This window comes from Grus americana, chromosome 4, assembly GCF_028858705.1.
Source record: "Grus americana isolate bGruAme1 chromosome 4, bGruAme1.mat, whole genome shotgun sequence".
Classification (NCBI taxonomy): Eukaryota; Metazoa; Chordata; class Aves; order Gruiformes; family Gruidae; genus Grus; species Grus americana.
In genome coordinates, this window is record NC_072855.1 from 75,092,955 (window position 1) to 75,109,798 (window position 16,844).

Genomic DNA, 16,844 nt, shown 5'->3' on the forward strand with positions numbered 1-16,844 from the left:
ATTAAAGTCACTGCTTGGATGTGGTACAGTTCGTATTAAAGGATAATATTCAAAGTAAACATACAGCTTTTTAACAGATGTTTAATTACAGCAGCTTCTCAAACTCTGAAATAATTTGTGGATCTCTTGTTATTTCAGATGAAACTACTTACATACAAATGTGGGCTACTTTGGCCCATTATCTTTTCACTGTTGTGGGGTAAGATGAATTTGGCAACATTTTTAGCCAAAAAGAGATGGTTCCTCATTGCTGGTTCCGAGACAAACTGACCAAAAAATTCTAAAACGAATGAGTAACTGATAAAAAACCCTTGAATTGTTACTGTTTTTCTAAGTTCTTTAAACAAAATACCACTGATTCAAAGCGTAACCTCAGAACTCACCTCTTGCCTACAGTCTTAACTTTCTCACTCTTTGCATTCTCCAACAAGTTGTCTAAGTTTGATTTACTCTCTTGCAAATATACAAGAATGCAGTTAGTTATTGTTCAGCCGCTGCTTTATTAAAGCAAGCTCTTGTTCTCACACTCCTAACTAGCAAGCTTCAGCTTTGAGCAGAGGTAGAAATCTTGGTTAACAAAAGTAAAATCAGTTGCTACTGATAAACTCCTATGGACTAAAATACAGTTTTACTACGTTATGAGAAATCTGAAAGTAGATTTGCTACTTTTTGACATTATCTTAGGCTCAACAACATCACAATACCATCTCTTCTCTCCATCTCCCCAAGATGGGTGAAGCCTACTGTTTTTCGATCGTACCAAGGTCACTCATGAAATACAAGAGGGATACGCTGAATGCTTCTCTCACCCGTGGTGAAATTCATCCCTTTGTAAGGGACAACCACGCTGGACTCGGTGGGACTTCAAGAAGCGCACTGGGCTTGTGCTGCCCCTCTGCACGGAGATTAATTTAATTCCCACAGTGACACTAGTGCTGCTGTCGCTGTGCATGAACTTTACATCATCACCTTCCTTCCTGAAGCCCATTTGCTGAATAAAAAGCTAGTAAAAGCAAAGATCGAGGAGTGGAAATTAGAAAAGATGAAAGGTTTCCAATACCACACACTAAAGATTTTAAATAAATATTTTAATTCTATTATTGGCATTTACAGGTAGAAAGCATACAGTATGTTACAATTTTATCAAAATGTGAAAAATATGGATGTTACATAAGTAACAAATGTAAAAAAAGTATTTTTCTTACCTTCCCTGAAAGTAAGAAAACTATTCAGCATAGGAAAATATTGATATAAAAACACAGCTTAGGTAAAAAAAAAAAAACAAACCCAAAACACTTGAAGTTTTTACACAGTACAATAGGATCATCAGATCTGCATGAAGATGTAATAAGGACTTTGTGAGGTTCTACTTTACCTAAAACTTTAGGGAATTTGGGACAAACAGTAAGCTACATTAATGAATCTACAAGTAGTTTTCCCTCATATCCACTCCGAAATGCTAGAGTGCAGTAATTTCCTATACAATAAATAATTCTTCAAAGTTTCCATCATAGAAAATCATATAATGCAGAAAATGCCACTCCAAGGTCACAAAGGCTAGGCAGTGCTTTGATAATAATTACGCTAATACTTATTATAGTGCTTTATAATGTCTAAGCACTTCAGATGAGTTAACTAATTAGTCCTCACAACACCCCTGTGAGGTAGGTGAGTAAGTGTTTTTCCTACCTTTCCATAGTACAGATGGGAAAAATGAAATCTGGGGAGCAGCCCAGGCTGCAGCAGCCACACAGCCGAGATGAGAGGCCAAGAGATGTGGAAATTGAGGGGTTTTTTTTTTCCCCTCGCTCCCGTTGATCGTGCTGCTGCCAGCCAGGCTGACCAACGCCAATCGCTCCCATCCCACGGGAAGCACTGATGGGGGCGGGTAGGGACCGGGGTTAAGCATCCCAAAATAGTTCATAGAGATTCAGAAGCTCTCACACAACTTTGTCAAAAAAACAAACCAAACCAAACCAAAAAAACAAAAAAAAAAAAAAAGAGGGGGGAAAAAAAGGAAAAAAAAAACCAAAACAAATAAACAAGCTGAAAAGAAATACAACTCCTAAAGTGCTGACTGGCTTGAGCTGCTTCTAGCACCTCTTGTATGGAATAAGACTTACAGCACTGTTGCCAGCAATTATTCAAGCTGATTTCATCCATAAAGTTACATGTGAGCAACTGCAGGATATGGTAACTACGTTTTCTGAGACACCTTACTACCGTAATTCCTTCATTCACCATCCTTCTTCCATGCGCTTCTTAAGGAAAATTAAATCCTCAATACTATTGCATCACAAAACATGTTAGTAGCTGGAGACAATATGCACATCCTTCACAATTAAAAAAAAAAATTAGTTCATTTTCAGAACAAAGCATTATTAATTTAAGAATCACAAACCAAACAATGGTAAATAGGAAACCCTTTTCCAAGGCTGCATGCCGAATATCTTGTTTTCAAATACAATGCATGCAGGAGAAATAAATTCATCCAAGCATAATTAAATTAAAAATGTTTTAAGTCTCTTTCAGCAGCATAATGGTTATTATTTTTAAAGTCTCCTCCAACCAAACTGGCCTGGGGTTCAAATGCTGACCTTTGCTTTTCTGCAACCATATAACGGTTTGACCGGTCCCCGTGGCTTTGCACTGCGGCAACACCAGGAGATAAAGCCTATACATACTGTTCTGCTTCCCCGTCCTTGGAAGCAGGCTTCGTTGTACCACCTTTGCCCTCTTCGCTCGCTGCTGCTGCTGCTGTTTTTTCAGGAAGTGATGCCAAATCTTTGAAAACATCCACATAATGCCCAAAGCCCGGACCCCAGTTCAAGAGGTTGTCCCAGTTGAAGCTTCCCGCTTGCTGCCCCAACTTCACGGGCAGGGAGCTCTCCCCGGCGCTGGTGGCGGTCGCCTGTGCCCCCACCGGCCCCCCCTCGCCTCGGCGGCCAGGGTACCGCCGGGGCTTCAGCCTGGCGCCGTAGTTGTCCTCGTCATCCGCGTCGGACTCATTGACCTGGGATAACTTGGGCATCCTGGAGGTGTACGCTATGGGCTTATCCCTGTCATACTCCATCTCTGAGCAGGTGAAGGACTCGTGGGAGTCGCTGTCGGAGGAGGACTCGGGCGCGGGAATACCATCGGCCGGGTTCCTCGTCCGGGACAGAGGCCTTCTGCAGTCCTCCTCAGAAGAGGACCGGCCGTGGTCTGCGCTGCAGATGCTGGGGTTTCTGGGGCGAGGGGTGTTCAGTCTCTCCACCTCTTCGATGGACAGCCCCACCGGAGGAGCAGTCTCGAGAGGGATCTGCCCGATGGGCTGCTTCAGGCGGCTTCCTGGTCGCGAACCGTGGCTCGCCATGGTCTGCGGACTCTTACTTCTCCTCCCCAGCCGAGTGGCGTAGTTAAAGATGCCGGGCTGACAGACATCGTTGTGCATCTCCAGCGGGCTCCCTTCCCTTATGGCGAGGTGCAGCTCCCTCGCCGGACTGTGCCTGTAGAAAGTCGACGATTTGGAGAAGGGTGCGGGGCTGTGCCGAGACAGGGGGTTGGGAGCAGGGCATGCTGAGTGGCTTAATGACGTCGTCCTCAAGCCCTGCCCATAAGCGGGCTGGTAGGTCAAGCTGCTGGCTCCCAGGGGCATGGGGGACTGCCGCGCGAAGCCCAGCGGGCTGTGCCTCTGGATGGAGAACTTGGGCGTGTGGCTCCGAAACTGCTTGTAGTGCTGGATGATGTCAGCGTCCGAGGGGGCAATGCTGCTGGCGTTGTCGATGTCGTAGTGCTCGATCTCGGGCTCGGGGGAAGCCAGCGGGGCGCTGGGGATCGTCTCCGTGGCGTGTGGGATGTCGGTTTCATCGTAGATGAGATACGGGTTTTCTCTTTCGATGATATCGGGTTTTGGGTTCCCTTCGGGCTGCTTCCTGACGGTCATGTCATCACCATAGGGTGGGATGTTGTCAGGGTCATCAAACGCCACATTCTCACTGCCTTTTTTCTTCTTCTCCTTTGTTTTCTTCTCCTCTTTCGGGGATTTCGACTTCTTTCCTCGGCACTGGTTGCAGAGGATGAGGCTGAGGACCAGCAGCGCCAGGACCGTCGCGCAGCTGCCCACGATAGCTGGCACGGCCCAGAGCGGCAAGGACAGCTCGGCGGGGTGTGGGGACGGGAGGCAGACGTGGCCACCACTGATCCCCACTCTACACTCGTGGCCCGGGGGGCACGAGACCCCCAGGCACGCCACCACCGCCTCGCACGTCCGTCCTGCGTACGCCTCGGGGCAGCTGCAGGTGAAGCCGGCGTGTGCTGCGGGCTCGCAGCTGCCCCCGTTTTGGCAGGGGTTGGAGGCGCAGGCGCCCGGCGGGACGCACTGGTAGGCGTACCACTGGTTGATGCACATCAGGTCGCCCCAGCAGGGACCGCTGGCGCAGACGTCGGGGCCGCGGCAGCCGATCTTCACCGAGGGGTCTGTTTTGGAGAGGGTGGCGAGGCTGTGCTTGCCGGCAAAGGGAAGGCTCTCCCCGCCGTACTTGATGTAGGAAATGCAGCCGTTGAAGCCTAGGAGGAAAAGCAACAGTGACGTCAGGACCCGAAGAGCGATTATGTCAACAGAGGCCAAAGACGCGCTGAGCATCGGTATCACACTAAAGAGGAACCCTTTTGATCAGCAGGTGGCAAGATCCGCAGCGTGCCTCTCGCCCCCTGAAACCAAAGGGGAAACACAAACACAGAAGCAACAAAACGGAAAACCCAATGCTGCAATGGAGGCGACAGCCTTATCTCGTGATGTGGTTTCAAGCAGAGTGGGGTAAATCACGCTGTCAGCTGTGCACATGAAGCCTCCATATTTGCACGGGTGAATCTTACGTGTACTGAGCTTACGACTGCTTCCCCACAACGGTGTAAGATTTAAGGAACTGCTGATTTTGCTAGAAGGATGGCCCGTTCACGGATGTTTCAGTATCTGACAATCTGCGCTGAATCATTTAGGCTCAGGTGTAAGGAACATTTTGTTGCTTCTGTTAAATATTTCCTCTTACATTGTAATGACTATTTTGTTCATAACCTTTTGATAATTTTTTTTGGTTCATATTAGATAGGAACTGAAATCTACTTTTAAGCAGAACAAGATTAAGTAAAGGCTGGTCATGCCCGGAGCTTCTCACATAACTTCTATACATGCACCTTTTAAAACTAAAGATTTTCACCTCTAAGCCATGCATAGAAATGGAGATTAGAGACAAGAAAGTAATTAAGTAATTTCTGAAGATATATGCATGGCGCTTATATAAATGATACCAAGGTATCTTGGTTCAAGTCTGCCAAATAAGAATTCAGAAACAGACCACGGGTTTTAATTTCAACACTAAGATTTCAAAGCAACAAAAATATTCTTAGGTGAGTAAATAAAATGTACCAAACCCTGCAATTAAGATGCTGAAATTAACATATATTTTCTAGAAGGCCTGTAAGATTTCATTAAACCTGAAAAAAAACCCCAGGCAATTGTAAGCAGAAACCTCAATATAATTTGAAATGTTGATCTGGCTTTTAAGAATTCTATAGGCTGCACAGGAGATGGAACTACTGTCTGATTAGGAAGTATCTACCTCATGCTTGAAGACTGGGAATAAATCTCAAATTGAGGAAAAAAACATAATATAAAATGAAAAGAAAAAATGCATTTTGGGTAAAACCAGGTTGCTCACACATAGCCTCAACTCTGCTGCTCACTGAGCAGATCAGATCCGAGGTTGGCAATGCAAAGGAATACTTTTTGTGATTGCAGCATGCTTATCTTACAGATAGACTCATCCAAGGAAGTCTGAAGGTTATATTCTCAGATCTTTATTATAATGTAGTTTCCCCTCAAAGCAAAATTATTTTGCCCAAACACTAAGCAATGAGCAAATGGTTGGATTTTGCAGAAACATTGTATTTTCTAAAAATGTATTGTTAAACTGACTCAATTTTCAATTTATAGACCCATTTCACTGGAGCTAAATGAAAGGCTCCATTGTTCAGCAAATAAGCCAGGAATTCAAACGGTTACCATAGGGAAACATCTATTCTCATGAATTCAAACAAATATTCCTTCTAATGAGTTCATTCAATATACTGCAACATTTTTGTTTCCTAACTTTCCCATATTTCTAAAACGCCTTATCATCCACACAGAGAAACCTGCGTGCAGAACATTAGCTTCTGTTCCCCGCCGCTTGCGTGCTCTCCACTTTCCCATCTTCTGAGCTGAAGCTGCCCATCGTGCTTCAGCGACGCCTCCTGCCTAACTGTCTCCTAAAATCACGGCAACACTTTTACGGCTCCAAATCTCGAGCGGCCTCTTCCCAAACTTCCCATAGCTTGGTCGTAGTGCTACCCAGGGAGATGGGATTATCCCCGGCCTTTGTACGGTGGTTGCGTGGAAAGTCGCAGGAAAATCCAGCCTTTTGTCAGCCTAATAATTCTCCATGTTCCCCAGACTTAATCCTTTCTGCAAGGGTTTTAGGATAGCGCAACCTTACGCTGACCTCTACTCAGAGCTGCAACAAAACGCATTTGTAAGGCGCAGAGATGCGTTTGTAAGTCGTGCTCTCACTGTCCACACGCACGATTGCTGCAAAAACCACGTTTATTTCTCCTTAACTTCTGACGGATTGTCCTTGGGATGCCGTGCGCGGTGCTGGGTTTACCGAGGATATTATTCAAGAGCAAATTTATCAGCTATTATCAATAAAAATAATCAACAAGGAGACAGAAAGTGCCACTGCTTAGTTCTAAGGCATTGCCCTCGGGTGAAATAATAAACAGGAGCATATTTTCCATGCATTAGTAGTGCCAGGGAAAGGCTCATTTCTGCAAACATATTGCTGGAATGGAAGAACAGCCACTATGAATAGTAACTGTGAATAATTGTGGAAATCTCTGTAAAAATGGGTAGCGCACCGATAAATGTTACGAATATTTACTCTGTCATGAAATAGCAAATATACTCAAGTTGTATGAGGTGATATTACAGATTTATAATCTTCAAAGTATGTTGTTTTAAAATTTGACCACCCTCTGATCTCAGAAATGAAATATGAGTGGGTATCAACATCAAATACGTTTCACAGAGAGATGCAAGTCACGCGGTGTAAGGGGACATGAAAGAGCCTTCTATGTTTTGCAAGCATGCTATTTCTGTATTATTTCCATTCTGAGAGAGAGGTGTATTTTCTTTCAGCTTTACTTATATTTTCATTTTCTCCTGCTTTTACATTCCCAAATAAAGAGGAAATTGAGGATTTAGGTTCAGGTGGGAGCCCAAGCAGAATGCACGATTACCTTGCCACATGCTTGGTGGTCCCTTGCAGCAGTGATGTGATAAACAGCAATCGGGATTTTGTCGGGTCTGCCCGGGTTTGGGAATGTTATTAGATATACCAGTTTCACAGCCTTGGAATTGTCACCCGCGTATGTTTTTGTCTGCCTTTAACAGTACAGCAGATATTTTCGACTGTCTGAGTTCACGCAGAGTTTTATACCTCCCCCTTGTAAATCCTTGGTATGTCGTACACAATGTAATCCAATATTAAAATAAAATAAAATCATATGAATAAGAGATTTTGGATTGTGTATTCCTAATGGAAGCCAGACATTCCTAATTTGTCTGCTACAGCATCAGGCAGTGGTGAGATTTTAGCGTCCTCAATTTTCTTTGTTCCAGCTTTCCTAAAAGCCTCTGACTTTTCCATGCATACACCACTCATAAAACATACACGTAAAAATGGTAAAGGTAAGCATAGCATTCATATGATTTCATGCAAATTCACAATACGCAAGTGTGAAGTGTGAATTTGCTCTACTCGGAGATCCTCTATCTGGTCACAATTCTCCAAGTCAGGAAGACTTTTCAATATAAAACCTCTGTGAAACCTATGCCTGCATTGTCTAGAGTATCTCACACTTTGTAGCTAAAAATCACTTCCATCTCTACTTATCACTGGGGGAATGATAGCAAATATATGTTATCTACTTCTTTGGCCAGGGTCTAAGACAGTTGCTTTAACTCTTAAGGGAGACTGATTTACTTCTTAACAGCTAGATTTCGGTCAGAGGGTGGTTCCTTATTGTCCATGGTTTCTGTTGCTCAGAAATAAATCCTATTCTCCATTTGACAGCAGGATAAAGCAGGAGGAAGTTGGAATTTCAGAAAATATTTTAATCATATTAAAAACAGGCTAAATCCTGCAGTACTTGCCAAACCCCTACAGAGACAAAGTTCTCATTTAGCATTTTTGCCCAAGTAAAAGATTTGCCTTGATTTTCCAGATTCTGACCCAGGTGAAGAATAGATCCTTTCTTCTCCATTAGCATAACAAAAATTATAATACCTGATTTACAGACAAGCAAGCAAACTCACCCCCTGCCTCCAACACGCCCTGCGGATGGAGCGCCTGCTTTTGGAAACAACAAGGTTGCAACATGTGTTGAAGGAACAAAGTCTGCAATTCTTACTGACTCAAATTGCAGTTTTTCCGGCAAAGGATGGAGGTATACTCATTACTGATAAAGAATTACAGTACTTTCTGCATCCTTTAAGCAAACAGAGAACCCTGGTTTGTTCGAATATGCTTATGTGCACTATAAAAAAAAAAAAAATTACCTGCAACTGTGCTCTTGAAATGTTGGCTTGATGGGATTCCTCCCAAAGAAATTGTAAGAACATTTAGTCCGCCGAAGTCTTGCGTGGCGTGGAGGATGTCTCGGCTATGAGTCTTGTCAACCGACAGGATAGTAGCAGACCCGTTCTTCTCGATGAGCACTGAATGCCATTGACCATCCGCAGCGTACACTTCTGGGATATTTCGTTCCACTTTCCCAGCAATTCCAGCATCAGATACGTAATGTACTTTTCCACCTTTTATCTGATCAGAAAACAGCAAAATGCATCATTTTAAAATGATACACGCATAACCAACATGCCTATTCAGTATAGCTACAGTAATACATGGCTTCGGTTGTAATAGGAAACCTCGGTGTATTTTCCCCCCCAATAATTTTTTTGTACTAAAAATGCATTAATTATTTAGTACTAAAAATTTGGCTGCAATTAAATACATCATTACATCTGTAGCAATCTTAGAGCTGCCATCCACTCATTCCCCAGGGAAAATCCTACTGAGGCCAGCAATAGGGCATGCACATGACAAAACATTTTGACCAATAAGAGAATAATTCTTCCTCCTCCTTCAATGCAAGCGTGGAAAATGCTTTGCAGAGTAAACAGATGTTGTCCTTGCCCAAAAAACTTGCATCTAGTTTTCATTATGACCCAGTAGGAATATATATGGCATGGCAGGACTTGAACAAGAGTCCCATTTCCTATCTCGTTTTGCTGCTAATTTGCATTTTGCAGAAAATTAGTTGTGTTTTAGAAACCTTTCTGAAGATTTGCAAGGTGCATGATTTTGTGTGAATTTTCTGCTTACTTGAGCAAACTGCTTTTAAACTTGTGAGCTGTTAGAAAAAAAAAAAGGTACTATTAAATTCCATGAAAAATTTTTTGTTTTTTCCTCTAGGAATGACGCCTCGCAATTCTACTGAATCATGAGACGCAGGATTTCAACGTCTTATTAGCTCAATATTAAATGATCCCAAAATGAGATCTGTGCAAATTCTGATTTTAAGATATAGGAACTAAAAAAAACCCCCACACCAGCCAAACCTGCCAGCTTCTTAAATACTGTGTAGGAGTTGGGTACATCAGCTGACCCCCTCAGGGTATATAAACTTATGTACAGCTCATATAGGGCGGCTCCGCCACGTGTTGCAGGTTTCCTTCCATGCTCTCCACGTTTGGTCATGCATGTTAAATAAGACAACTATTTTTCCCTCCCGTGTTCCTCGCGGCAGCTCGGTTGGTCCATGATCTGCAACATGAGCGTGCAGAACACGCACACGCGTGGTCCAGGAAAGGTCAAAGCCCCAGGTTTGTCGAAAGCTCTCTAAGCCTTGCATGCTTTGTTCCAGGAAAAATAACGTTCACCTGGGAAGAACTGTGAGGTGACACACCAGCTACAAGAATGCTGCTCTCGTTTCCAGAAACTCTTAAATGCTCTGGATTTACTTCTTTAGTGATGCAAGCTGAGGACTTTGTTCATACAGATCACAGCTTTAATGTGGCTGTAAGACCACGCTCATGTCTTGGCAGCAGCCTGAACCGAATGTATCTAGCACATATTCCATTTGGATCAAGAAATACAATGGTTAATATGTGCACGCACTTCATTTATGAATGCAATAATTTGGACTATTTGAAAATGTATTGTTTGAGGGACTCTGATAAAGCTGCCCCTCAGAGGTGGGATGCTTTTGTTACTGGCAAACACGGGCGACAGACATCTCATCTATCACACAGCCCAAAGAAAATGCCACATTTGGAAATGCAGTCACACAGACTATTATAACATATTAAACACCATTTGCCACAATCAAAAGTATTTCTAAAAAGATTAACTGGGCCGAATATATACATATATTTATGTCTGTAACCTGTAATTGGTTTGTTAGCCTTATTTTGTCTTTTATGCTCCATGAAAATACTGCCTTGTATTTTGGTCTTTATGTAAATGAAAATAAATATACCATATCAGACAATATCCTCTAAGCTCATGGGAAGACTAAGCACAGCATCATAAATTTAATTCCACATTAGAGAAGAATTGTAGAATTATTTACCTGTCAGCAACTGATATTTTCCATACTCATTTATGACTCTCTAGCTCTATTTCTGTTTCTTTAAAATTGCATGTGACTAATGCTAACAGACTCATAAATACTATACTAGCGGCATTTGGAAAAATAAAATTTCCAGAGACAAGACCGGTCCATGACTTCTTCAACCAGGAAAAAATAAGGAATGTTCTTCTCAGCTCCTTGAAGCACAACATATTTCTAAATTCAAAACAAATGCTGATGCTGACAATATTGAGTAACACCCATTTCTGGGTTTTATTTAAATGGCAGACCAACTGACAAGTAGGACATAATGAAAAGAATGAACCACTAGAGTAAACATACTCCTAACTACAAGGATGATTCAACTTCACTAACATTCTGAGTCTCCTTTACTGAACAACTTGCTTCTTATTTGTCTTAAATCTGAGCACTAGCCTTTACAGATTTATAGCCCATTGGACGAGGTATCATTTAAATGAGTTATGTTCTGATTTATTCCTGCAACTCGACATGTGCATAGAATCACAGACTGGTTTGGGTTGGAAGGGACCTCAAAGCCCATCTCGTTCCACCCCCCCTGCCATGGGCAGGGACACCCTCCACCAGCCCAGGCTGCCCAAAGCCCCATCCAGCCTGGCCTTGGACACTGCCAGGGATCCACGGGCAGCCATAACCTCTCTGGGCAACCTGTTCCAGCGTCTCACCACCCTAACATATGCATACGTTAGCTCATATAGGTAACATGTAATTCACATTCTCTACCCGTATAGTGCATAGATCTTAGAGCTACAGTTATGCTAATTGCAGATGAGACTTTCAGCTAAAACAAGGCAAGCAATTTCACCTTTAACCTGCTGTATTTATCCCATTACTTCTAACTGAATTAGTTGCAATGTGAATTATTTGTAGGAAAATAAGCTGTGACAAAGAGCTTCAGTAATAAGGAATCTCCTACCCTCTTCCTTTTTGTGGCTTTTTTGGGGGCGCATTTTCCATCTGAATTTGACCATTGTTTAATTTAATCTGCTAGGTTTTGTATCTTTCTGGGATTAAAGATCCCTTTATATCACAAAGATCTCTCTTGGGTTCTTTGGGGGTAGTTTACATCCATCATTTAGTGAATCAGCTGCTCGCAATCTCAGTTGGTCTGATTTATTACCATCTGTCTAATTTTACCCCAATCCCAGCTACACCAAAACCAGTTAACTACAAGAGGAAAAATGTGGAGGCATGGAAGTAGCCAGAGGACTTGTAGCTTTTCCCTAGCAAAGTTTAATATTAAAAAAATATATGGCATGTTTTCTCTGAATGCTTACACTTTGGATAAGAAGCATATTAAAAGTTATAAAATTGTCTGTTTAGATGACTGAAGAGAGAGTTGGCAAGTCACTAAAGCTCATCATCTGCACCAGGAGTGGACTGAGATGCCAGGGAGACCTTCGCATGAGTTGGCTTCACTGTCATCTTGGGCCACCGCTGAGGGAAGTGCTCGTTGTGATACCTACTCCAGGTATAAGGAGCGGTGCAGAAGCCATACTACAGTTAAATTATTACAGTTTTATTAACTAGCATCATCCGGGAACTTTTCGGCGATAATCGGTACGGTGATGGTACCTCTCCTTCCTCAATCCCCTGCATCTGTTACTAGGCAAACCTCTGCTCTTTGCCCTTGCACAGCTGGCTCTGGGACTTGACACCCTCTGCTTGCTTGTATAACTTCACCAATATTAACAATAATAAGAGTGTTTGCATAAACACACCACTAGTGCTTTCAGCCAAGAAAGGCAACACTCTTTTTTTTCTAATAATGCTTGTAGAGCTGACCTAGCAAATTCTAAGGAGAAGGTGGTATTATTTGGTTTGGTTTTGTTTTTCTCTCTCTCCAGAACTCAAAATAATGAGAACTTATCTGCTAATATGAGTGAGGCAGAAACTTCCTATCAAATGATGTGCTAAAAGCGCATGCAAGGGAAGTAACGCAGACTTGCTGCTTAAACACAGCCGGTGTGTCAGGAAAGCTCTATACCTCTGACCAGGCAGGTGGAGAATATCCATGGGGCTCAAGCTTAGAAAGTGTGAATTTCTGTATGAGTTTCTTTAAAAGTCAGGGGAAAAAAAAAAACTAACTTGGAAAGCCTTAGAGCAGTCAAGGAAACTTGGAGCTTACACCAACCCAATAAAGGGGCTTGCCAACATCACTGCTGTACTCATTTAGAGTTATGAGTAAATGGACTGAGTCATAGCCAGGAACTGAACCATCGCTTTCTCTTGAGAAAGGTAACTTCTGCTGCAATAAACTCGTTGGGGAAAAAAAAAAAAAACAACCCAACAAACTAAACCCCAAAACTGTGTGGCATTTGAAGCATTAATTCAGCTACGTATCTCAAAATAATTTGATATTGACACTGGTCTATGAGTAACCTCATGAATTCAAGTTATCCCTCACTTCCTAGTTTGATAAGCATGAGCTACGCTAGTAGGAATTAATGAAAACTTTTTGGCAATTGTTTGCTGGGCTTAAGGAGGGTCTGGGTTCGAGGCCTGAAAAATCAGAAGATAAAAGGCCAATAACGAAATGATTTGTTCTGTAGAGTGTAACTTACTGATGATAACAAATATGGCAATGAGTACTGTTCCTGTGGCCTTAAAACAGTCACTATTTGGAGTCTAGACAAAACTGATTAGATACAAAACCATCAAGATCTTCTGATACCTTGGCAAATAACAAGGGAATTGTTGAGAAGATGAATGATACTGGAGCAGTGCCTAGCCTCAGTTAAAGACCTAATATTTTATAAAGGAAACAGCAAGAGTAATGGAAAAAAGTGATCTTGATCACTATGCATGAGGCAGTCCAATCAAATCAAACTCGGCATTAGCTGTAATCTTACCTTCACGGTAGTGAAGTTGCTGCTTTCCTGGACGTGAACTAAAATGCCGTTCTCACTTCTTGTCCTGAACTTCACTTCCAAGCGGTCCGCGTTCGGGGGTCCCGGGCCAGCGCCTCGAGAGCCGTGTCTCATCATGTATTCTCGCTTCTTGTTCGGGCTCATGTGGTAGTCAAGTCGTCCTTTGCCTTCGAGCGATAAGGCAGTGTCGGCAGTAATATCTGGGACAAGGACGGGGAAGTACTGAGTAGGCAGCGTGTTACAGCCACAGTGATCATCTGCCTAATAACGACTGTGTTCTTTCAGAGCAGAGATCAAGTTCAGAGCAGGTCAGGGGGGAGAGCAGGAATGAATGGCAATTTCAGCCCCTCTATTCTTTGGCTTCAACCAGAATGTGTGTTTGAGAGTGGGAGTGTGCTAGTAATTTACTGCTGCTATCAGTCAATAGTAAATTAAAACTCACTAGGGAACAAGTGAGGGAGTAGGGGAAAAAATTTGGCTCTCAGAACTGTAATTCCTTCCCAAGGATGTTACTGTTTCCATTACTGCAAGCAGGGTTTCATGATATATTGAACTCTAAGCTCTTCAGGGCAGAGATAATGACTTTCTATTTGTTATGGCATAAAAAAAAAAGAATAAAAAATAGAGAGCATTGACTACCAAATGCTGTTAAAATTATGGCTAAATTCTTTTGTAAACTGGTGCAATAAAAGCATATAAATCAGCTAAACAATAATGGGACATGTAAGAAAACAAAGCCCAGTCATTATACTACAACTACACGGAAATAAATCACTTTGCTCTCCTAGACAATCCCATATTGATTTACAGAGCCATCCACATGCGAGTTAATAACCCCAGAGTGTAAATGGCTTGCTTTCATTTACATTTACCATATTTTCTTGCATATAATCTGATGGTCATTTGATAAAAAGGCCAGAAGCACATGCACACAATGTTTATGTGAAGGGAAGGGCTTTTTCTTACCCTCTTACCTCCCCATAGCAGACAAATCCCTCCTACGGGATAACTTTATTTTAATTACTGATTATACATTATTGGGAAGCAGTAGTTTTAAATGAGTGCAAGTTACCTGAAATGTGATATACAGACCAGAAAACATAATATATTTAACTTGTTGCTATTTTTAGCTCATGAAAGGACAATAGCACATTATGGACTTTTCCTTCAAAATTATTTAAGAGGCAAGTATGCTGCTTGGTATTTTAACAAAATTCACTATCCCACGCCCCTGAAAAGAAACTCTTAATGGCATTTGGTTAAACCACAGTTGGGTGTACATTAAAGAGGAAGACAGTAAAACCCCCTCCATACATTTTTCACAGTGCCTTCCCGTCAGTCCATCTTTGCAGTGACACTGCTGCCATGACCAGTGATCAACGCAGGTGCCACCATGTTGGCAGGGGCTGGTTGTGCAAGCACCTTCTAGTCTGGGACACCTGAAATAAAACAGAAAAGTAGATGCTGAAGAATGTGCACACAAATAAGCGGAGAAAATGTGCTGGGAAGTGTCCTGTGTTTGAACGATACTCCCTTTCTTCCCCCCTCGCAGAGATGAAGAAATGGAGAGGCTCTTCTCCATAGACAGCTCACGTTTCTAAACAGATCCCAATTTTCAGTGTCAAATTGTAACAGTCTTATGAAAGAGAAAAGAATTCAGAGACAGTGAAACCCCTATTATCTGCTACGCAAGAGAAGAAACTCTTTTAGGTGCTTTTCACGCTGCAGACTTCCAGAGACTTCACATCACAACAAAGAGCACAAACTTGGGGGTTGAAAGAAGAACAGTGAGCTAGCAAATTTGGACAGAAGATCAACATTATTGCTACAACTGTGACTTCAAATACTGAGATGGAAAAAACCCAACAGAATCAGATAGTTCATCATTTCTGCTTGGAGGATATGAGGGAAATTCAGTGATACTTGAGAGGCAAAGTGATAGAACAGACATTGTGGATTAAAAAGAAATAAGAGGGAGTAGAGGGTTAGCAAACAGTATGACTACAGTCAAACCCAGGTGGAATTTATAAAGCAACCCAAGAACAGGGCTACTCTATTTCAGCCTGCAAAGCAACCTTAATAATAATTGGCAATAGAAAGGTAATGATGTTGCTTTTTTGAAGCCTCTGTAATCTTTTGTGAACCTTTCATCCAAAATCACTCTCTTCCTACATTTTTCACACTTTACAATGAATTCTACAGTCATTTTTTTACAAGAAATATCTGACAGTGTCTGAATGGAATAGCATTTGACTTTCATGATGGCTTCCTTTATTGTAAACGCGGTCCATTCGATACCACATATAGCAGACGTACTGATCTAAGATTCCTTGAGCTGCCAAAGCCTGGCTGGGCTCCAGGGGACGTCCGTTGACTGCAAACTCCATTATACAGCCCACAAAATCATGGCTTTCCACCTGTCCTCTCCTTTGAAGGATGGGCTCTACAGACCTGATGCCACCAACAGTAACTCGATTTGGTTGTACATCGAGAGTCCTATAAAAGAGTCAGAAAAATAATTTATCAGTATCAGACATTAAGGTAGCAATGACAGCAAAGGAACTGTAACCATCATCTACGGTCTGTGGCTAAAATTCCTCTTCCAAAATTCATATTTCACATTTAGAAGGGGAGACAGAAGGCCAGTAGCGCTTGAACTAACAGTTATAATGGGTATGACTCTAAATTCATACTCAGTTATTGCATGTCAAAATTTCTATTCACTTGACTGAACAGCATGCTTGAAATCATAATGAATAAGGCTTTTCTCTCAATTATCGTTTCAATTGTAGATGATATTTAAATAGCTGGAAGATGGATTCATTATTTTACAAAGATATAACACCTTCGCTAGTGGGGAAATCATGTGTGACAGGAAATATGATTGTGACTATTGTAAGAAATTAGTCAAAGTGATTTGTATTAAAGTTGTTATCTCCAAAGAGGATCTAAAGATGCGGCAGAAAGGCTTCTGAGTTAGTTATGGCAAACACATGAAATAAAGTTTATTCTCTTTACTGGCCGATGTTTAAGAAATGAAAACTGCAAAAGATGACATCTGGAAATTACTGAAAACAATGTCAAAGTAATTACTCCTAATATTTTTTTAAAAGAAAGCAGTAATTGGGTGATGTTATTTCTTATACCTTTATAAGAAATGAGAAGTGCAGTTTAAACAAACAAACAAATAAATGAAAAAAGACAAGACCCTAAGCAAGCCCA

General features: G+C 42.0%; 1 protein-coding gene across 2 annotated transcripts in view; it reads right to left on the reverse strand.

The window, feature by feature from the left end:
- FAT4 (FAT atypical cadherin 4) overlaps nt 1-16,844 on the reverse strand; it is a 191,528-nt gene that overhangs the window by 46,952 nt on the left and 127,732 nt on the right. The window contains exons 13-17 of one of the 2 annotated variants that reach the window (XM_054824527.1): nt 15,939-16,118; nt 14,937-15,061; nt 13,605-13,822; nt 8,639-8,900; nt 1,102-4,548 (exon numbers count right to left, since the gene is read on the reverse strand). In XM_054824527.1, coding sequence (XP_054680502.1) covers nt 2,675-4,548; nt 8,639-8,900; nt 13,605-13,822; nt 14,937-15,061; nt 15,939-16,118 — 2,659 coding nt within the window. In that variant the 3' untranslated portion in view covers nt 1,102-2,674. Of the gene's footprint in view, nt 1-1,101; nt 4,549-8,638; nt 8,901-13,604; nt 13,823-14,936; nt 15,062-15,938; nt 16,119-16,844 lie in introns of those variants that run through there. The other variant, XR_008576942.1, reaches the window with a different exon arrangement.